Here is a 22,974-nt window from a genome sequence, read left to right as displayed (position 1 = left end):
GCAAATTTAATCATCTTTGCTTTTATGCAATTATAGTTTTCAGGAGGAAACTCAGCTGAGTTCCTTTAGCTGTAAAGAGCCCCAGGACATGTGAGCTGCCAGATGTGTCCTCATGTTTGCAATTACACTTAATTTTGTATCCCACTTATATCACTTAACACATTCTATGTTTTTTTCTTGTTGCTACATAATTTTTATGATTATATTTTTAACTCTCAATTTTCAGATTTACTACAATTTAACAGTCATTTAATGCTATAAAAACTCTGCAGTGAACATCCTTATACATATTGCTTTTCCTATTTTGGATGATGAACTCTGTTTTTTCCCATACAAATGCTTTTATTGAATTTTGTGTTGGAAATGAGCCCACATTAATGGACATTATAAGGACCAGCCCTTTGTAATGTGTTGGTGTAGTTATTATTAAAAATGTTGATGATGATATTGCTCATTTTCTTTGTTTTATTTAGGAAGACCTATATAAGAAATTTCTTTCTCATTTCCATAACTGAAACTGAGTTTTTTTCCTGAGTAACAGTTCCTTAATATTTTTCTTCAGAGAATTAGCTAACTGAATGTCTTTCCCTCATGGCTATGAGCTGCCAGAAATGCAGAGAGCCAAATCTTTGGCCCACATCTAGAAAACATGGATTGAAATCTAAAGAATATCTTTCATAAAGCACGCCAGCTTTATTCCTAGAATCATCGTCCTCTCTTTTCCTATTCATCCTATTTCTTTCATCCACATATTAACTTAAAAATATATATATTTTTTGATAATTTATGCAAGACTTTGAATCTTTCTGGAACAAAGCAGGGATCAACTAAATAAATGCATGTAAATATTTGAACTATTTCCTTAAGGTAAGTTTAGAAAGTAGAAGCACTGGCTCTTACGTCACGTTAAATTTTAACCCAGTGAAAGATTTTCTGTAGGAAACTGAGATAATATAATCTAAGTGTGTAAATTCCTCGTGATTTATTGCAGATATAATACTGAGTGAGAAGTGAGTCCTGAGAGGAATAGAGTCAAGTTGTTTCCCAGAGACTTTCTTAGCAATACCAGATGCTACAAAGGTTATTTTCATGTGAAACTGTGGTAGACACTTTTCAATTAAATTATCTGACAAAATATAGAATGTTACAATTATGTATTACTAATTAAAGAGATACTCATCTTCTTAAGATATCATATGTATCAATAATAATTTCGAAAATTGAAATTCTGTTCTGAAAATTTAAAAACCAACTTTCACAGGGGGTTGGTCTATTTTTGTAAGGAGTTAGACCATAAGCGTTTTAAGAATAAGATCATTTTTCTCAAAATTGTCATTACTATTTGGACAGATATATGCTTAAGGCTCATGATTTCTGTGCTATATAATATGGAATAGATAGTTGATTGTTGTGTATAAAGGTCTAATTATGACATCTTTGACTATAAAGGTATCTCAGTTGGTCTCCTGAACCAGTAACAATCCTGTCAGGACATTAGAGCTATTAGATGTTTTCTCAATAGAGCTGTTTTAGTAAGTATTTTGACTCACCTAATGTAGACATTCTCTTATGGGTCTTCACTTAACTCAACCAACCAGTTTAATAGTCAAACTGACTGACTGATGTCCACAGTACAGTGAATATGCCTGGCAGGTAGGCAGGTACCCTTGGGGACCCAATAGGTGAGTTGTATGCATAAAAAGAGTGAGTTCTGTTTGTTCCCTTTGGTTTTAGTGGTCCGCACTCCCTCACCCCCCCAGAAAAAATGAGAACAACTCTTCAGTGTGATGCACTTTAACATTTTAAGACAGATGTACTTTCTTCTTTCAAAACTACTTGTACTGAATGGAATCTTACTCTATTTACTGTAAAAGAAAGTGCGCTGTAAAATGTGTGTGTCTTGAATTCCAGTTTAATGGAGGATACAAATAAAATAACTCAATTAAATGTTATTTACTTGTTGGTGTAGATCCATCTTAACATGATTGCTGAAGCCATGGTATAAGAGGAGTTGTGATCATCTTTGTAATATTTTTAAAAAGTGCAAACGAACCTTCCACAGAGAAACCAAATAAACAAGTTTACGAGCACAGGAGTTCTCTCACATAGAATTAATAGCCACTTCTTCACTTCGTAGGTTTGGAAGTCACTATGTTATATAGCCATTATTGTTCAAAGACTGGAAATTTTTACTTTGGAAGTGGCTCTTTTTGTTGACCATTGTTTGATAACACTGATATTCTAATACAGTGTTCACACATTGCACATTTAGATGTATCTATCATCCTTTGTGAATAATGACATTCAAACTATCCCTGTGGGAGTATAAAGATAAGATCATTATTCTCATTCTCTAGATAAGGAAACTGAAAATGAAATTCCTTGCCTCAGGTCAAAGAACAAATCACTGGCGGAATAAGATTAGGGCAGTGAGTTCTTGATTTTCAGTCCCTTGCTCAATCATCTAAGTCATATTGTTTTACTCAGTATGGGAACAGATTATTATCAGCCAATAAGAATAAGGGTGTGCCCAAATGATGCCAGAAGACCAGATGAAAAATGAAAACCTGCTCAATCAACCATTTTTTTTAATCTCTAAATTGCCAAACTCCTTGTTACACTGATATTTTTCACAGAGCATACTAGGTTGTCTTTGTGTGTTCCAGACGCAGACTCTAACTTTATATTTATATTGCATTCGAAAGTTAATTTCTGGAAGTTCTATCTTTTTAAAGATGTAATTTTGGAATAGCTTGGATTTCGTAATGACTTAATATGTTCTGGATCATATGTTAGTGGTGTGGCAGAGTGGGGACAGAACTCGCAAGTTGCTTTTTGTTGAAATCTCAGAGCACTCCTTTCTGTTGTGGCAGACAAACCCTTTTCTACCAGGAGAGACAATATAAAATAAGATCTCTCTATTAGCAGAAAGTTAGGCTTTTATATCTGCTGTCAACTACTCAAAACGACATTTGGGCAAATAGGACTGAAATCATAAGACTCCATCGAAATCATATAAATTTTCCCCAAATCAGTTACTCTGGATGTGACCAAATAATCAGGTAACCTGTTTGTCATGGTAACCTGTTTGTCATAGAAGTTTGTGGGCAGAAATAGTTGAATTCTTTTAACATTTGACAAACATTTATTGTACTCCTCGTCCGTGCTTACCTGTATCTCTGCAATATATACTAATTCTTGGTAGGTTAATCAGTTGACAGGTGAAACATTTTCCCCTAGATCAAATAGCATAAATGAGAGTCAAGATGTAAATTCAGGACGCCTGGCCTTTAACTCAATTCATTCAATCATGATACTACTGAGTTTTTTGATGGATGATTCCATTATATTTCATAGTTAGTTTTATGTTTTTTGCAGGTGGCACTACTAAAATGCTTAAATAATTTGAATGCAAAGTAATTCATAATAAGAATGACACAAGCATTATCATTCACTTATAGTCTAGAGACTTCGGAATAGGTTTGGAAAGATTGCAATGAACCAGAAAAGGAATAGAAAATTTATTTCTCCCTAGGTCTGAGAACCCCTGAATTCAATCTTTATTAAGAATGTCAGTGAAAATGTGTGGACTCACTACTAAAAAATTAAAACCACTTTAAAAAAAACAATCAGATATTTTGGATTTTATTACTCAAGAATCCAATATTAAAAGTATCTTCATCCTGATGACAGTGTATTGAATTTCCCTGAAGTAGATTCCGTGGTCTAATTTTCAAATTACATGCATCTATCAGTTTTGTCAAGACTGAAAACTTGAATGAACCACATGTAAATATCCTTGATGTCAGTAAGAGATGGAGTAGTTATTTCTGTTACATAGTAAAAAATCAAGAAATTAGATATAAACATGAATGACTGTACTCTAAAAGTATTTATCTCCTGGGGCTAAGTTTGTTTTCCCTCCTTTAAATATAAAATTCTGGGGAATTCTTTGAAAGTATTTGTATAATTGCCTATTTGATTTTGCAGCAGATATTTCAGAAACTTATATTTCAATTCAAATCTAAGAGTTAATGACATCATTTATTTATCTAGCAGGTGGTTTGTTAGTTGTTAGTCTGTACCAAGCTCTGAGTGGATATTGGATTAAGACAGCAGAGGCCCTGCCCCTTAGCAGGCTACTAAGATAAATACCATCACAGGGTACTATAAATATATAAATACTATTAAATGGGGTGATGTGATAGAAAAGGGCTAGGTAGAGGTATATTTCAGAGGGGGAGTGGGGAAGGCTGATTCTGAGAATTTAAATTGAGACCTGAAGGAAGGAGTGGGCTAATAGAAGATTCATAGGAAAAGCATTCAAGTGGTGTTCATGTGAAAAAAAAAAAAGTCTTCAAGGTGAGAATTAAGTTTTGTGAAAGGACTAAAAAAGAAGTGGGAATGCAGAGGAAGCAAACAACAGCCACTAGAAAATTTAAAGACTAAGGTGTAAACATTTGGAAATTTGGAGATTTCTTAAAGCTTGCTCTTTTATTTTAATGACAAAGGAACTGAAGCCCAGGGAGAGTCACATGTTTTGGTAATACACTAGTTAAATTGTAACTTGGGTCTCCCATCTCTCCATCTCTAGCCTTTTCAATTAAACAAAATTACTTTTATTGTTCTTGACAACTCTAGATGTATTGCAAAGAATGGGTTTTTACAACTGAGCATTTAAACCTTTAACTACAAAAAGTTGACAAACATTTATTTAGGCTTTCTTTATAATCAATATCAATCATTGTGATTTGCATCCCTTATTAAGGAAATCACAAAGAGAACTTTGACCCTTCAGTCATATATGGACTTTAGACTCTAGCTTGGAAACCTTTAGGTCTTTTGTGCTACAGTAAAAAGGAATTCTTAAGTTTATGTTTAATTTCCATGTGGTCTACTTCAATTTGGAACTGGATATGGTCCATTTTGTTTCAAAATGGGGAATTTTTAAAATTGCTTTTTAAAAATAGTCCTGTTGGCTTGCTAGACATTTCAGCTATAATTGGTACACTTTTCTTTTTGATGAATGGCAAAGATTGAATTTTCAGGCCAATAATTTATATAAATTGCAGGTATACTTTATATTTAGCTACCTTTGTACTTCTAATATTTTTATTACTTTCTGGACAAATGAATTGAGACTAATATTGTTCAGAGCTCTCTTTGATTTTTTAATTACCCCTTTAATCCATATACAGGAATCTGTTATGAACTTAGCTCTATATCTTAACGAAATTCCTCTTTTTGGTAATGATTATACAGAGCAATTAACATTGCCCCAAAGTCATAGTCAGTAGGAAAGGTAACTTGACAAATCAGAGAGTATAAAATGTGTTCCAGATACTCAAAAATTGTAATTTAAGAAACTTATATTTCTTTTAGAGGAGCTAGATGTACTTCTCCCCTCTGTATTTTAATATAAAGAACTGAAAGTAAAATATTTTCCTGTATGCGAATATGATTTTTTTTTATTGAGGTATAATTGACAAAAAAAAATGTAAGACATTTAAAGCGTACAACACGATTTGCTATATTGTGCTATATTGCCATATTGTGAAAGGATTTCCCCCATCAAGCTCATTAACGCATCCAACATGTTCATCATATTTATCTTTTTTTTGTGAGAATATTTAAGTTCTATTCTCTTAGCAAATTTCAATTATATAACACAGCATTATCAGTTAAAATCACCATTTTACACATTAGATCCTCAGAACTTATTCATCTTACAGCTGAAAGTTTGTATCCTTTTATCAACTTCTCCCTATTCTTCCCACTGCCCAGCCCCTGGCAACTTCTTTTGTACTCACTGTTTCTACAATTTCAAATTTTTTTTAAAGATGCCACATAAAAATGATACCATGCAGTATTTGTCTTTTTCTGGCTTATTTCACTTAGCGCAATGCCCTCTGGTTTCGTTCATGTTGCAAATGACAAGATTTCCTTCTTTTTTAAGGGTCGAATAATATTCCATTATATAAATATATAATATTTGCCTTAATAACTTTCCAGACTGAAATAATTTAGCATGCATCATGAGGTGGCTGGCACTTTGAGAATGTGATCTTCCATTTGTCCATCAACTGGAGCAAATAACCTTTTTTCCCCATATCTTTAAAAATTGATTTATGACGTAATAAAGTTGATTTATGGCACAATTCATAAGAGTTTAGTTTGATATACATTCATAAAGTGAATATAGGCTTGTAATCAGCATTCAGAAATAGAATGTTACCAACAACCCAGTCTGACTCTTAATATCAATAGTTTTGCTTGTTTTACATCTTTAAATAATGGAATCATACTTTTGTATTTGTGAGATTCCTTAATGTTATTGTATATTTATAGTTTATTTATTTATAAATATTTATAGTATTCCACTGGACACATATATAACAATTTATTAGTCCAGTCTACAGTTGATGGACATTTAGATTGTTTCTGTTTAGGTTCTTACAAAAAAAGGCCACTAAAAGCATTTTTATACATGTGTTTTGGTAAATATATTGTGCATTTTTGTTGATTATATACTTTGGAGTGAAATTACCATATTATAGGTTTAATTATTTTCAACTTTAGCAGATCATGACAAACAGGTTTTTTTTTGTAATTTTACACTTTCATCAACTGTGTAGAGAGAATTCCAGTTACTCCACTTTCTTGTTAACACTTGATATTGCCTTTTCTCATTACAGCTATCCTGGTGTGTGCCAATTATTTTTTTGAGGAAAGTATTGTGCTAACCATTGACATGCCCTCAGTAAACCCTTATGCTGGGACTGAGATATCTTCTCAGCCTTCTTACTTTCATGAGAGTATTGCTCTGGCATTACTGATTATCGAAGCGTATGTTTCTATATTTAGCAAGGGATTCAGAATATCTATATTCTTGGTAAATTCTGCTCAGTATTTATTAATAACTTCACTGAGTGAAAGAGTAGCTATCAAGTGCTTAAGTCAATATTTTGAAGGCGAGTACAGAAAACTTGATTCAAACTAAAGCAAGAAAGATAATTAATTAATTGACTTGTAGCTGACAAGCCAGGCTCGGCCGGCTTCGAGAGTTAAGCTTCACTTTTTCTATCAAGACTCTGCTTTTCCACTGAGCATCATATCTTCAAAGGCAACCTCTCTTGTTGTCTGAGGGGCAAGAATTTTGTCGGTAGCTCCAAACTCCCACCAGGTAAACAGAAACAAAAACAAAACAACAACCATAAAAACAAAGTTCTTCCTGTCTTTCCAGAGCTCTCTAACACAAGTCCTGGAATCCAATCTTCTTGGCTCCGATTGTGCCTTTCTCAGCTCAACATTGGCACCAGGTCTCTCTAGACTACATGCTCTTAGAGGAGCAATGATTCTTCGAAGCATATTGGGATGCCATCACCAGAAGGGACAATGGTTAATGTCAGGCAAAAGCAACAAAACAATGCAAGTCAGGTGACTTAAACAAGGGCAGGCAGCCTGTTCCTCTAGATGCTATAGGACTTACCCTTGGATTAAGCAAAACTGCTAGAAAATTGTATATGTGGACTACATCATTTTAGGCCCTGTAGATTTGCTTTTACTGAACTGTGCTAGAACATTCTGTTATCAGAGTACATTGAGAGACAGTATAATGAATGAATAGCTCTGCAGAATTTCTTATAGTATTGTAGGATAGTACTGAGAGCACTGTTTTTTCTATTTCATTGTACATGTCATAGGATTTCATGGGAGAAAATTTTCCTCAGTCTCTGTACCAAGAAGAGTTGAATTGTTTCTAAACATCTTTTGCGATTTCATCTTATGAACACTGTGATTTCTTAAACTGATGTTTCCTTCATTGTATTGTTAGAATGATAGAGTCAATTTTATGGCTTGTTTTAGTCAAGCATACTAGGCTTCAAAGCGTGAGTTTTTTTTACTGCTAACCTCACTCCTTTATTATTATTTTATATTTCCTTTAAAAAATGCTTTCTCAACTTTTTTCTTTTTTTATTCTGCTATATGTCCTTTGTAAACTTCCTGAAATTTTTTCTGAAACAAAGCCACATACATATAAATACACACATTATTCCATGCATTGAAACTGTCACCACAAAATAAGTAAATCTGTTTGGCTTTGGCAAGAAGTTTATTAACAAGACTTATTTTGGGTTCCAGTTTTAGACGAAACAGTTGTGAAACACTACAGAATCAGAAGACTGGATGAAGGGGGCTTTTTCCTTACTCGGAGAAAAACCTTTTCAACACTGAATGAATTTGTGAGCCACTACACCACGACGAGTGATGGCCTGTGTGTCAAACTGGGAAAACCATGCTTAAAGGTGAAATGCTTTCAAGCTGTGTTCATTTATTTTGAAGTTAACTTTTTTTCCTTCAGATATTGGAGTATATTTCATGTGATATGTCAGTTCAGGAAAATAAAAACAATGGCATTTGGTTATCTAAGGCATGGATATGCAGACTATGGCCCATGAGTCAATACTGTCCTTCACTTACTTTTTAATTACATTTTATTGGAACATAGACATAATCATTTATTTACAAATTGTCTTTTCTTTTTCACAGTAACAACAGAATTTAGTAGTTGCAACAGAGACTATCTGGCTGACAAAGCCTAAAATATTTGCTATCTTATTATTTTCAGAAAAAGTTTGCTAACCCTTGAGCTAAGGCAATTATTCAAGACAGGAAATATTTATCCTTTGCACTAAGACATTAATCAGGTATCCTGCTATTGGAGCGCTTAATGATACGGTTGGAGGAAAAAAAAGTGTTAGAATATAATTTTTATTTAGATCTGTATTCAAGAATATTAATATGAAATTGCCAGGTTTATTATTTGGTTGAGTTGTCTGCATATAGATATCATTTAACTAATTGTTCTAATAGTTTGATTGTTTGGTCTGGCTATACAGATGTAGAACTTATCTATATCTGTCATTTAGTTGTTTGCATGTTTTATCTAAATGTATTGGAAATTATGTAGTAGTCATGTACTATAGTGGGGCAAGCCCGCAGCTCCTCCTCAGAGTTCAGGTCTTTTATACTGTTGGTGGGACAGCCAGCCCTATGGTTTTTATCTGGATGATTGGTGAAAGAAAGCTTCATGGTGAGGCCAGATCAGAATTTTCTGGACAAATAGAAGCTGAAGAATTTTGTCTAGTATGTACAGAATTTATTGAGTTAAATCCTGCCAAGTTGATATGCCATTTTGGTATATATACATCTTAGATGGTACAGGAATGACCCCACGAAAGTATCGAAGTGCATGCTAAGAAATAGCTTACAGATAGAGCTTATATAAAAAGCTCATATACAAAGAAATAGCTTACAAAATACTCAGTTTAACCAGTATTCTTGATTTCTGGTGAGGTAAAATTTTAACAAAGAGGCATAGGCAGTCTTCCATGCACTGAAGATGCTTATGACTTGGTGGAGGAGATAAGATAAATTTCCAATGGTAGATGATAAACTAGACTATGAGCTCTAAGAGAGCAGAGGCCTTGCCTGTTTTGTTTACAGAATGGAACATAATTGGTACATAAAAAATATTTATTTATTAAGTAGATGAGTAAATGAACTAATAAACAAACAAATGAATTTAAAAAAAGATGAACTTTTTAATTATGCAAAAATAAATGTTTTAGGCCCAAGAGTTTGGGAAATGATTGTGGATCAGGTGGAAACTTCACTTTGGCTGTGAAATTGAAAGGATTTAGCTAGGCAAAGAGGCAGAAAGAAATCATGCCAGACCTATGCAAGGGAGACATTGAGTGTGGGGTGGGACAGATGGACAGCAAAGTATCTGAGTTAGCAGGACTTGAGGCGAGACCAGCTTGAAGAGGTAATGATACAGATTCTGCCACACCGTTTCCATTTTAAAGTAATTAGAATAAAATTTATGAAATTTTGTTTTTAAAAATAATCTTTTTTTTAAAGTATGTAGATTATTATTTTTAATCAAAAATTGTTGATATTTTTTCTTAACAAGTATTCTAATTATTCTGTGAAACAGATACAAGTTCCAGCTCCTTTTGATTTGTCGTATAAAACTGTGGACCAGTGGGAGATAGACCGAAACTCTGTACAGCTTTTGAAGCGATTAGGATCCGGTCAGTTTGGAGAAGTGTGGGAAGGCCTATGGAACAATACCACCCCAGTAGCAGTAAAAACGTTAAAACCAGGTATGAAAATTAGAATGTCAAAGGTTAAATAGCATATATTGATTTTCGTAAGTTCCACTTGCCACTATTTATGTCCAAGAGGTCACAGGATAGCCAATGCAGGCACCAAGCAAGTGTTGTAATCACTTTCTCTGGCCCAGGTGACCACAACCTGTGGCTGAGGCTTTAGAAGGTAAGGGCAAGCGCGTGTTCCTGGATCAGCTAAGTCTTAACATATCCCCAGTGCAAGATTTCAATAAGACATCTCTAGAGTTAGGGGTCAACTGTCCAGTTTTCCTCTCTTTCTTTTTTTCTAGGTGTAGTTAAAAAATGCTCACTTACTAAAAATACTTTAAAAAAATTAGTGGAACCTTGAAGTTATTCAGGGAATGACTAATTTATTATATACTAATTGTGTATAGTCAAAAAAGTAAAATGGTGCATCTAAAAGACATCATATTTGAAAATGTAGGAACTAATTTTTCTTCCATTTTTCTTTTTTCTGTGGTGCAAATTAAAAGTATATTAAAATCAATATTTATTCAGCCAGACATTATTTCTTCCATTTTAAAGGTGGAATGGGAGAATTTAGAGAGATTAAGTAATTTTCATAAGACTTACTAGTCATATGATCTTGAGTAAAATTTTAAACTACTCTATGCATCAGTTTTATAATTTGCAAAATAGAGTTAATAAGGTCCACCTAGCAGTGTTATTATGAAGATTAAATTAGGTTATTAGTGGAAACGCTTTATCTAATGTCCAGTTCATACTATGTAACCAATAAATACTATTATTATAATCATCATCATTATTATTATTACAAAATCAGTAAAAGGCAGAGCTAGAATTTGAACTCCCATCTACTATTATAGCATCACACTCCCAGGAAGTGACACTCTGCGAAAGGGCAATGCCACTGTAGTAGCCTCATATCTACTTCTAAAAACATAGGTAAAAATAATAACCAGAGGCTAGAATATAGTTCTCAAAGTGGGGGTATTCTATTATTTACCTTGTCCAGAATTCTTAGAGATTTAGAAAGCCACTTGGTGGCAGCACTTGAGCACCTGAGTACTGCTGGCTATCAGTCTAGTGTAAAACCATGGTATCCAAACTGTGTGTCAAGGCGCACTGGGACACCGTAGTGAATTCATGGGGTGTCACAGGGTATTTAAAAGTTTTAAGATAAACATCTCAAATACTTCACAAACTGCTACACACTAAGGTAATTCATAGTTTCAGCATTAGATCGTGTTACATTCCTTTTGCTGACATAGCTTTATGAAGCTGGATTTTTTTATGGTTGCTGTGATCAAATGCGAGATCCACATAAAAATCAGTGTGGAATAGGAAATGTGGGTAGCAATGCTTCCGAGATGAAAAATTATGCAGTGTCCAGTATATGCATATATCTCTTTGGTAAGTAATGGTGGTTAAGAATGATATAATTATTATTTTCTTACACTTTATATCTATTACTTTTTAAAAATGGATATTAAGTCATTAGGACAAAAATACTGCTCAAGTTTTTTGGATTTAACCAAATAATCAATAAAAACTGTTAGGTATTAATTTTTGGCTTAGGGGCATCATGAAAAAAGTTACTGAGGCAATGAATGTGCCATGAACTGAGAAAGTTTGGGACCCTCTGATATAATAGTGAAGAGCACAGAGTTTGGTGTAAGAGAAATCTGAGTCCAAACTTTGTTCTGCTCTCTGTGACTTCGGACAATTTATTAACCTTTTGAATCTCCTCATCTGGAAGTGGGAATTATAATAGCTCCTACTTCATAGGGTTTTATGAGGATTCAATGTACATAAAACATACACAGTGAGTTCTTAATAAATGTTAGCTTTCAACGGGTTGCTGACAGATGTCCACTGATGTGCAAATTCGCTAGTGCAAAAGTCCAATCTTGGCGTTTACACCTACCACATGGAACAATGGAGAAACACTTTTAAGTGGCCAGATGCCATGTGAGTACTCCATGTGAGGACAATCTATTCCAGCACTTGAGATTTTCACAGTCACTGCATGTATATAGTTTTGAATCCTAATCTTGACAATTGAAATTAAACCGTATTGTCCAACTAATTATTCTCTTCCATAAAGAAGCAACTAGCTATCCATCCTAACATTGCTCTCTAAGGAAGCCATTCTGGAGGTCAAAAGAGAACAAAAAATTAGATTTCTTATATTAAAAAAAAGGACCATGATAGTTTTCTCTCCAACAGGAATAATTATTATTGATTTACGGTGTAATAGCAGCAAACAGCTTTGGTGATTGGTTAAACGTCTTCACTTCACTGGGGCCATTAATCAATCTTAGCAGCTATTTATTGCTTAGCAGACTATTGTGCAATAAAGACGAGCCTGAAATCAACTCCCACAGTAGCTTTGACAGGCAAAAATTAATATTTAATGTTGCATTACAAACTGAGTTGAGATTGGGTCTTCTTTGCTGTGCAGCTGGTCAGCTGTAACCAGCAATCCAGACTTCACCTGCAGAGGCTCAATTGGTTTGTCTATTGTGGATAGTCTGATTTGGCAATAATTTGAGTGTCCTGCATTTTATGAATCTGATGCCCACCCAAAGCATCAACATAGAGACATATTGTATATATAAGTTGTCTAATTGGTGATCATAATTTTTGCCATTACTGGAAGCTTCATGAATCAGACTATTTTTTGTGGGGGAGGGCAGGGAGGATCCCACTATAGCCATATTTGACCATAGGCCAAACTTGTTGTAACAACCAAGAACAAAGTCCTTTGTTATAATTTGGGTGCCTCTTTTATATTCAGCTCCATTTTGCCACTATGATCCAAGATTTTATTCCTATTTGATTATGTGTAGCAAGCCAATGGTAGAGATAAAATTGAGGGAGCTCAGCAAAATATGATGAAAAAGAGGAAAGGCAAATTCCTCTTATCTTCCCTCTTTAAGTCCTTGCCCCTTCTCCTCAACCTGTGAAAAAAATATGTACAGTTGATCTGTTTGGTTTACCCTAGAATATGCATATTAATAATAATGGTTAATAGTCATTGAATGCATATGTGCCAGGAATTGTTATTATCCTGATAATGATTTTATGATGTCAGTAAGATTATTAGCCACACAGCGAACCAGGATTTGTTCAGAATCTGGAGTTTGATTAAACTTGGGTTCTGAACTTCTAGGCTCTAAAGGAAATACCAAAGCACAGACTGCCTAAATGCTTTATGCGAAATGATCTGCAGGCCATATGTAACTCTTTCTAACTTCACATTAGTAAACAGGTGAGAGTGTTACTTTAGAATATCAAAGCTTATGTATGCCTGAGATCACACATCAGTTGTGAAGTCTTCAACCTGAGAGAATGATGAATGGAACAGACTCTTTGAGCATCAGTGGAAATATTTGTACTATCCATAGTGAAAATTGAGATGTGAAATGATAATATTTCTTCAATTACAGTAATACTTCTGAAACATCATTTCTTAAAGGAAATGAAAGATTTAAAAATTACTGATAAAATGTAAACTCCAGGTATACTTCCTCCTTAGATTTTATTTGATGTTAACTACTTGGCACTTTGCATGGTGAGTCAGAGTTGAGCTGTTTAAATACAATTTAATTATAGATGAGTCTTTACTGTCTCCCTTATTATTTGGTCAAGCTATTAAAACTCTGACTGTAGAAGTATTAATACAGAATTAAATGTTGAATGTCAGTTTTAAGTCAGACACAAAAGACTGGTGGGAAAAACACTAAGTTTTGGGGGTGGCTTTTGAATATTTTCTACTTAGTCTATATCATATGTTCCTACAGAATTAAGAACATAAATATGGCAAAATGTCATTGCTCTAGGATTGTTATCCAGCTCTTCCCACAGTGGGTACCAAGGACAGGGCAGCTATCAGTTTTCCTTGGATCCTGGACCAAAAAGCTCTGGCTGCAGTAATTAAACTTTCAGTGTCTTCCAGCATTCGTGTTAATAGAATGTCTTCTCTTTGTGTTCTTAAGATGCCTGCCTTGCTTTATCAATTACACTGCCAGTCTCTCCTTTTTTCTCCATTTTTCACATGGATCTGAATCAACCTTTCTTCACCTACAGGTCATAACACAAAAACTGCATACCCTGATGCACCAACACATCAGTTACTAAGTTGCCCTGGCTGAAGTAATTCTCTTCTTTGATAAATCTGAAGATTTGTGACACCTTTGCTCTTACTTTACTGAGAGGCAGGAAGCAATCTTGGTGATTCCCACCAGGCTGCTGTGAGGATAGGAATGCCTCAATAACAGAAAGTGATTTTCCCCTCTTCTTGTTTCAGGTTCAATGGATCCAAATGACTTCCTGAGGGAGGCACAGATAATGAAGAACCTAAGACATCCGAAACTCATCCAGCTTTATGCTGTTTGCACTTTAGAAGATCCAATTTATATTATTACAGAGTTGATGAGACATGGAAGTCTTCAAGAATATCTCCAAAGTAAGCTAAAGACTTAATAAAAAGAAAAAAAAAAGAGTAATTTAGTTTAGCAAGTCCTATAAATGTCAATTTAGCAAGCTTTCTATAACCCAAAGGATATTTACTATGTGTACATCTGTGAGAATGAATGTCTTAACATTGAATTGCTCAACTGCTCTTTAATAGGATATATACTGTGTACTCGAAGAGAGGAAAATATTTATGTTCTAGAAGAACAAATTGTTCACAATAGACATATCGGAGTATTTAAATGTAATGTGGAAAGTTGAAGAATAGATGTTTTGCATGATTCTTTGTTTCCTACAATAACTAATTGAACGTTATCGGTCATGGACCTATATTTTATATGGACCAGAATTAAAGGACATAAAATATTTTTGAGAATAGAGAGAGAGAGGTACTGTCCTTTTTTTTCTTTGCCAGTGTTTAACTACATTGTACTTGTTGGTGTTTAAAATACTTCTACCGTTAGGCAACATTAGAATATTCAGACTAAAAATCAGAAATGTACTATGGTTTTATTTCCAATTTACTTCTTGTAGTCAGAGAAGACTTAAGGGCATTGTAAAATTTTGATGTTTATTAATGAATAATTTCATAAGCAACAATATAATGAGCATTAAAATGAGATGTTAAAAGTAGTTGAGATCAAGTACTGAGAGAATACAATTGCTGACCCTTGAACAATGCAGGGTTAGGGGTGCTGACCTCCCTACACAGTTGAAAATCTGCCTATAAATTTTGATTCCCCCAAAACTTAACTACTACAGTTGTCCCTCGATATCCTTGGGGAGTTGTTTCCAGGACCCCCTGCAGATATCAAAAGTCGAGGATGTTCAAGTCCCTTATATACAATGGCATAGATCAATGCATCTAATCAGCCCTCTGATTTGCATACTCCCAACTGTGGACAAAAACAGTACGGGTATTTATTGAAAAAAATCTGCATATAAGTGACCTGTGTAGTTCAAATCCATGTCATTCAAGGGTAAACTGTAATTCATACTTAAAAAAGAGATTTTTCTATACTTTCTTAAAATGTCAGAGTGGGATTGATAGAAGTGTAGAGGTAAAGGGACCTCCCTTTACCTCCCTTTGTTACAATAATGTAACAAAGATATCAGAAAAGTAAGAATATTCTCTTATTTCAGGGTCACTTGTGAAGCTGGTGATATTAACTTACAAAACTAGATTAGAAGAACCAAGAACATAAGGCCTGTTAAATGCTGTTAAAAACAAAAGTATGTCTATCTCACTCGGATAAAGACATAAAATCTAATAATAGCATCAGAAGTTACCTACCATAGAAAGACTAACCTCGATCATTGACCTCTTTGTCCTTAATCCCAGGGACAAAAGTACAGGAGCTATCTTGCGTCATCTCTAACAAAAATGATTTGTCAATGTCACTTGTAACATTTACAGTGTTAAATCTAATAGTCAATTTTTAATCCTTAGATCTATCAACAATATTTTATTCGATGGTCACTGTTTCCTGGAAACACTTTTTCTTCATTTGGCTTTCAGGACACTTTACTCAATGGCTTTTCCTACATTTCTTGCTGGTTCTTCTCAATGTATATGATTTCCTTCATTTTCCAGACCTCTCAATATCTTGGAATTTTCCAGGACTTTTGCAACATCACTAATTCCCTTGCTAATCACAACCAGTTACAATATTAGTAACATTTATGTTTTAACAGTTCCCCAATTTATATCCCTCTATTACTTCAGAACCATATATCCAATTGCCTTCTTAACTTTTCTACTTAAATGTTATGTTAGTCTGGATAATGTAACTTTGACGCAATGGGGAACAGCCTTCATATCCCAGAGACTTAACACAAATGTTTATTTTGCTCATGCTACATGTGCAAAACAGATTGACTGGTGGCTCAGGTCTTTTGATCCCCTTGGCAGGGGAAGGGGATGTGACTAATCTTATTCTGGCTCTTAAAACTCCTGACCGTGAGTGACAGAGGTGACTTTTGTGCCCTTTTCATTTGGCCTAATCAAGTCAAAGGGAATAGGGGAATATGATTCTCTAAAGTGCTTAAAAGGAGACAAAAATAAATGTTTGTGAACAGTCCTAATTTCTACTACATATTTCTATTAGAAATTAAAAAAAAAAAAACGTGATCCAAACTGATTTTCTTATATTATTCCCAGTAATTTGCTACTCTTGTGGTCTTTCTTTCTTTGACAATGTCAACAATCAGGCCTAATATCTTGGAGTCATTTTTATTTCTTCTCACATTCTATATCTAACCAACCAGCAAATCCCATTATCTTGAATTCCAAGTATATACAGGATTTTACCACTTTTAACACTCCCACTCCGGTCCAAGCTGTCAATCAGCTCCCTCCCGGATTCTGCAGTAGCTTCCTAATTGGTCTCCCTCTTTTGGTTCTTGTCCTTTTCAGTCTCGTCCCAACACAGTAGCTGGAGAGATTCTGTTAAAATGTAAATCAGATTGTGTCTCTTTTTAGCTCTTATTTCGGGGTGACTTGTAAACCCTTCAGTGATTCCCCTTGGCTCTTCTCTCTGTATAACCCATGAAGTCCTTCATGGCCGGGCTTCCATGACCTCTCTGACCACATCTCTCCCAGCTTTCCCCTTGTTCACTGTGTGTCATCTACACTGTCTTTCTTTGCTGCTCTTCATATCTCTCAGATGTGCTTTGCTTCAGGTGCTTCACACTTGCTGTTTTTCAGATCTGAATTGTTTTCCATTACTTACCCCCATAGTGCACTTCCTCATTTACTGAAAGTCTTCCTGAAATATCCGTAAGCATCTCCATCATGGTGAGTCCTTCACTGAATGCCCTCTAAATTCTAAAATATAATCTCCCTCTACTGACTCTTCATATTCCTCTTTTCTGCTTTTTGTTTTCTCTTTTAGCTGTTAATCATCTGATATTGCATGACATTTATGTAGCTCACTTTCAGTATTTCTAAAGTACAACTCCTCAAGGGTAGAGATTTTTCTTTGTTTTACTGCTAGAACAGTGTCTGGCACATAGAAGGTATGCACTAATTGTGTGTTGACTGATTGAATGAATACATTAATGAATAGATTAAGTTGGAGCTATCCTGAAACTGTTAAGATGGGGACTCAGGGTCAAGCTTGTTCTGAGGCTCTTGGTATTAGCTTGAAAAGATCTCCTTATTACACTGCAAACTCCTTTGGCATTGAGGATTTCTGTGGCTTGTTGATGTGTTTTACTCAGGGCCAAGCTCGAACCCTGTCATCTTCTGGATTGGGACATGAGGGTCAATTTACCGGGGCTGCCATTTGCCAGGATACTTAGCAGCAAGGAGGAGTAATGAAAATATGTTCATTATAGATAATCCTTTCCCAATTAAGAAGGTTTAAATTCAACAAAATGATCTTATAATGAGTCTGCCACTCTTAAACGGCCTATCATGATAAATATTAAGCTGAAAGAGTCTTGAATAATGGAACATAATTGAAAATATTTTCTTGCCTCAGATGCAAATTGTCATAGGTCTGTGAACCTTTTTATCTGTTTTGACATCTGGCCATTTTATTAGAAGTGTGCTCTGAAGTTTACTTAGGTGGTTCCTAGGCCACTGTACTCTTTCAGAGTAGGAAATGTGTTATTATTCAATTTCCTTCTCTATTGTGCCTGTCAGTGAAAACCTTTTTATATCCACTGAAATAGAATTAGATGCTGTATTTGATATCTGAAATAACACACATATTTTTCTCTAGAATCACCTTATAATCCCTAAGCTTGCTGGAATATTTTTTGGAATAAATTTCTCCAAAACAGAAGAGGCTTGTCAAAAAACTTTAGCATTGAGGATGTAGGTAGTTCTTACTGAAATTTAAAGAGGATAAATATCTGCATTTTTTTTTTTTTAGTTTTGTTGGAATTGTTTTATTTCCAATAAATACTTATAGAACATCTGACACATGTCAGGAAATATCCTTTTTTAAAAAAATATAAATCAAGCATGTTGTTCATTATTCCTATTGACAGTTCACTTAAGTGGGCTGAAGTAGACAAGAATGTTTTCATTGAGATACCCTCTAACTGAATACTACTGCCATAAATTGTTGCTGTTTGTGTGAATGGAAGTCTCACCATAGCCCCTGACTTCAGGGTGCTCCAGAGTGATGTGTAAGGTAAGTTTTAGAAAGGAAGATATGACTTTGGCCTCAAACATACCTGGATTTGAATCTCTACTCTAACAGTATATTACTTGTTCCTCTGAGTAGCAGGAACCTCTATGAAATGGGGCAAATAATAGCATAGTTACTTCATGTAGTCATGAGTATTAAATGAGGTGATTTACTAGAAATAAACCACACAGGATAGTGGAGGGAGTGGAGCATAAAAATTTATTTATTTATTTTTATTAAAAAATACTATGTAGCTCTTACTATGTGCCAGGATTTTTTTTTAAAATCCTGTACAGATACTATTTAGTTCATTATTCTAACAGCCTCATGAATTATTATTATATCACCTTTATTTTACAGTTAAAGAAACTGAGAGATGGAGAGACTAAGTAACTTATCCAAGGTGGTTGAGCTAGAATTCAAACTCGGGAAATCTGGCTCTATAGTTTGAGATTTTAACAAAATGCACAGCACTGATATTATTTTCCTAACACTAAGCTGTATTCAGTATTTATTGCAGCACAAAAAATTACCCCAAAACCTAGTGGCTTAAAGCAGCCAACATTTATTTTTTCACAGTTTCTGTGGTCAGGACTCCAGGTGCAGCTGAGCTAGGCCTTCCAGCTCAGGGTTTTTCACAAGGCTGCAATGAAGGTGTTGGCAGGTGCTCTAGTAACCTGAAGGCTCTAGGGGAGGTTGATTTACTTCCAAGCTTACCTAGGTGATTGTTGGCTGGAGTTGTTTCCTCCGGGGCTGTTGGACTGAAGAAGTCAGTTCCTGGCTGGTTGCAGCTGGAAGCTGCCTTAAGTTCCATTCCATGTTACATGGACCTCTCCATAGGGCAACTTATCACATGGCTGTTGGCTTCATCTGAGTGAGCAAGCAAGAGATCAGGGAGAGAAAAGTTCCAGCAAGATGAAGTCACAGTCTTTTATAACTTATCTTGGAAGTGATACCCATCACTTTTTCCATATTCTATTTGTCAAAAGTGAGTTACTAGGTTCAGACCATACTTAATGGAAGGGAACTTCACTACAGCATGAAAACCAGGAGGCGGAGAATGTTGGGAGCCACTTTTGAGGCTGTCTGCTACATACCCTAGGACTAGTCACCTGTTTATTTGAAATCTTTTAGTGTTTTTCTCATTGAGTGAATTTGATATGAAAAAGCATAGCTATTATGGACATCAGAGTAGCACTGTTTTGCCATTATGCTGCACACTCAGTTATATTTTATCTTTTTGCTTACATCTCATTTTAGACCGAATAGTTAATGTTAGTTGCTGTAATATACAATTCAAAAATCTCAGTGACATTACAAAAATTATGCATTTTTGATATGTATCAGCCACTTCTTCCAGGTGGCTTTCTTTAAATGATGACACAGGGATTTAGACTCCTTCCATCATGTGTCTCTGTCATTTTTAAATTTATCTCTCTCAGGTACAAAGATGTGGGAAATTTTAAGTATCAGGCCTGTAAGTGATGAACATCTCTGCACACATTGCTGTGCCAAGAACTAGTGACATGGCCCAATTTAACTTCAGGGGAAGATGGGGAATATGATCTTCTGAGTGTGCCAGAAAGAAAAGGACAAATGAATCAGTGAGCAGTTAGTTAGTATCACCTCACATTGTATTTAAATATGCTGGTTACACTAAAAAATAGACATATATATATATATATGTACATATACATACACTGTGCTTAGATCTTTAGCATTAAAAAAAGTTCTTGATTCATTTTTTATTGAAAAAGATAGCATATGTATAAAAAGTGCATATATCACATAGCGTAACTTATCATTAATTATAAAGTGGGCAATTAAACAACTGTGCACTGTACAATCAAGAACGAGAACATGACCAGCACTCCAAAATCCCCTTGAGTACGCTGTCAATGATGACCTCTCACTATAGTGAATTTCACAATGGCTTTCCAAGACTTACTTTTCCTCTAGTGGCCTCTTTTTGTCTTACTTTCTTCACTAGGGGTTTGGAAATCGACATCTCTTCTTGCCGTCTCCATGTCCTCAGCTTCCGACCAGCCTTCAATCCCTTATACTCCATCTCCAGCGAAACTGCTCTTCCTGCCACCAAAGTCACCAGTGACTGCCTAGTTATTATATTTAAGAAATGCCTTTCATTCCTTATCTTGATGGATATTTTTTGTGGCATTTGACAATGGTGTTGACTTCTTCTTTCTCAAAACCTTTAACTATTATAATGTTCTTTTCTGGTTCTCCTCTCATTCTTCTGGCTGATTCTTCTCAGTTTTCTTGCAGGTTTATCTTCCTCTGCCCACCCTAAATGGTGGTGTTTCTCATGGTTTTGTCACTTTCTAGCAATCTCACCCACTTTTAATGTTTAACTCCCACTCATGACCTGTGACTGTTAAATCAATGCCTCTAGCTGTGTGCTCTCTCCTGAGCTGCGACCCATATGCTTGTTTTCTGTTAGGCATTTCCATTTGGGTAATCTATATGCATCTCCGGCTTTACAGATCCTAAACTGTTTAATTCTGATTAGACAGCAGCAATGATAACAATAACAGGTAGGGTTTACTGAGTTCTTTCTAGGTGCCAGGCAGTATCCTAAGTGCTTTATGTGTATTAACTCATTTTAATTCTCATTTTAACAACTAATACCATAAAGTAATTACAATTATCACTATATAAATGAGGAAACAGTGGCACAGGAGTGTTAAGCAGTTTGCTCAAAGTCAGGAAAGAAATTGGAGGCAGGGAGAACCCTGATTCGAATTCTGGCACTCAAGTGTCAAACCAGTCTTCCTTACCCCTGTACTATGTAGTTGCCTCTCAAGTCAGGAGCCTAAGACTCTTAACAGTGAGTCCAACACACTTTTCTTAATATTTGGCTTAGTCAGACAGGGATAATCATAATTTGCATTTACATGAGATCTTAAAAGTTCTCCAAATTTCTTCAGAAATCGGAAGACATCTACTAAGAGTGTGGCTAAACACTATCCAAGAATGGCTGACCACATTTCACAAAATAACTAACCTCTCTACTAATGGTCAAACTGACCCTACTACATGAATTTCCTAAAGTTAATAATACAGGATGAGGACTAGGAGAAATTATGAAGAGATGAGACTGGTGATGTGTGGTATGGAAAATGGCAATGCCAGACTCAGATGTTTATAGTTGTGTTTGGATCATGTGATACTGTTCCTTCTTTCTCTGTGTAATGCTTTCAGGGAAGGGCAGCTCACAGACTTAGAATGTGTTTGGACTCTCAGAATTGTTGCCTCATTAACTCTTCACAGGAAATAAAATTGTTAGTATGGTTATATATTTTTGCTCAATAAATAAGTGCTATGGCACTTGATCCCACTGATAGCTTATTCATCAAGATTCTCAGAATTCACTTCAGTAGTTTAAATGTTTCCCAAAGTAAATATTTTATTTTCTCTTATTGCCTAGATGATGCTGGATCAAAAATTCATCTGACTCAGCAGGTAGACATGGCGGCACAGGTTGCCTCTGGAATGGCCTATCTGGAGTCCCAGAACTATATACATAGAGATCTGGCTGCCAGAAATGTCCTTGTTGGTGAACATAGTATCTACAAAGTGGCAGATTTTGGACTTGCAAGAGTTTTTAAGGTGGATATGCTTTTGTTCTAATTAGTTTTTATAATGGGTTAAAAGCCTAACAGACCAGTAGACTTATAGATTTACTGTTATTCTTCATAACAATGTTTCTATGGTCCATAGAACACTTCCGTGGCCCAAAGCCTTGTAGACAAACTATTTCTCATTTCTATTTCTTTATCAAGGAGAAACAGAGAAAATGATGACCAACCAGATGGGAGAGTATAAAATTAAGTTTGTGGTTGAATTAACAATCTATATTTCTGTATCAGTAGCCTCTGTTTGTCTGCATTTCCCTTACAAAAAGCAGCACTCTTTGTACAGAGTGATCCTACCCACCTTTGCTCACTTATGCCAGACTAATATGCATGCTGCCAGAATTCTTCAGCAACCATGGACTTTGTAATTCCTGCCCCTCCCTATCCACCTCCCACTTCATGACATCATGTCAAAAGACACTGATATAAGAGATAAAATATTAGTTGTTTTTCCCTAACTTTAATTTTTAATTTTTACATCGTACCCTAAAATTATGGGTGTGGAGTGTGAAACACAACAAATAAATGGTTCTCTTTTGAACT

General features: G+C 35.1%; 1 protein-coding gene across 1 annotated transcript in view; it reads left to right on the top strand.

Annotated features, from left to right (window-relative positions):
* FRK (fyn related Src family tyrosine kinase) overlaps positions 1-22,974 on the top strand; it is a 90,284-nt gene that overhangs the window by 61,476 nt on the left and 5,834 nt on the right. Inside the window, exons 3-6 of the mRNA XM_006926098.3 lie at positions 8,143-8,306; positions 10,001-10,169; positions 14,470-14,628; positions 22,224-22,405. Of these exons, the coding sequence (XP_006926160.1) occupies positions 8,143-8,306; positions 10,001-10,169; positions 14,470-14,628; positions 22,224-22,405 (674 nt within the window). The remainder of the gene's footprint in view (positions 1-8,142; positions 8,307-10,000; positions 10,170-14,469; positions 14,629-22,223; positions 22,406-22,974) is intronic.

This window comes from Pteropus alecto, unplaced genomic scaffold (genome assembly GCF_000325575.1).
Source record: "Pteropus alecto unplaced genomic scaffold, ASM32557v1 scaffold79, whole genome shotgun sequence".
Taxonomy (NCBI): Eukaryota; Metazoa; Chordata; class Mammalia; order Chiroptera; family Pteropodidae; genus Pteropus; species Pteropus alecto.
The sequence above is the reverse complement of the archived record's forward strand: the minus strand, read 5'-3'. Positions and strand labels throughout refer to the sequence as shown.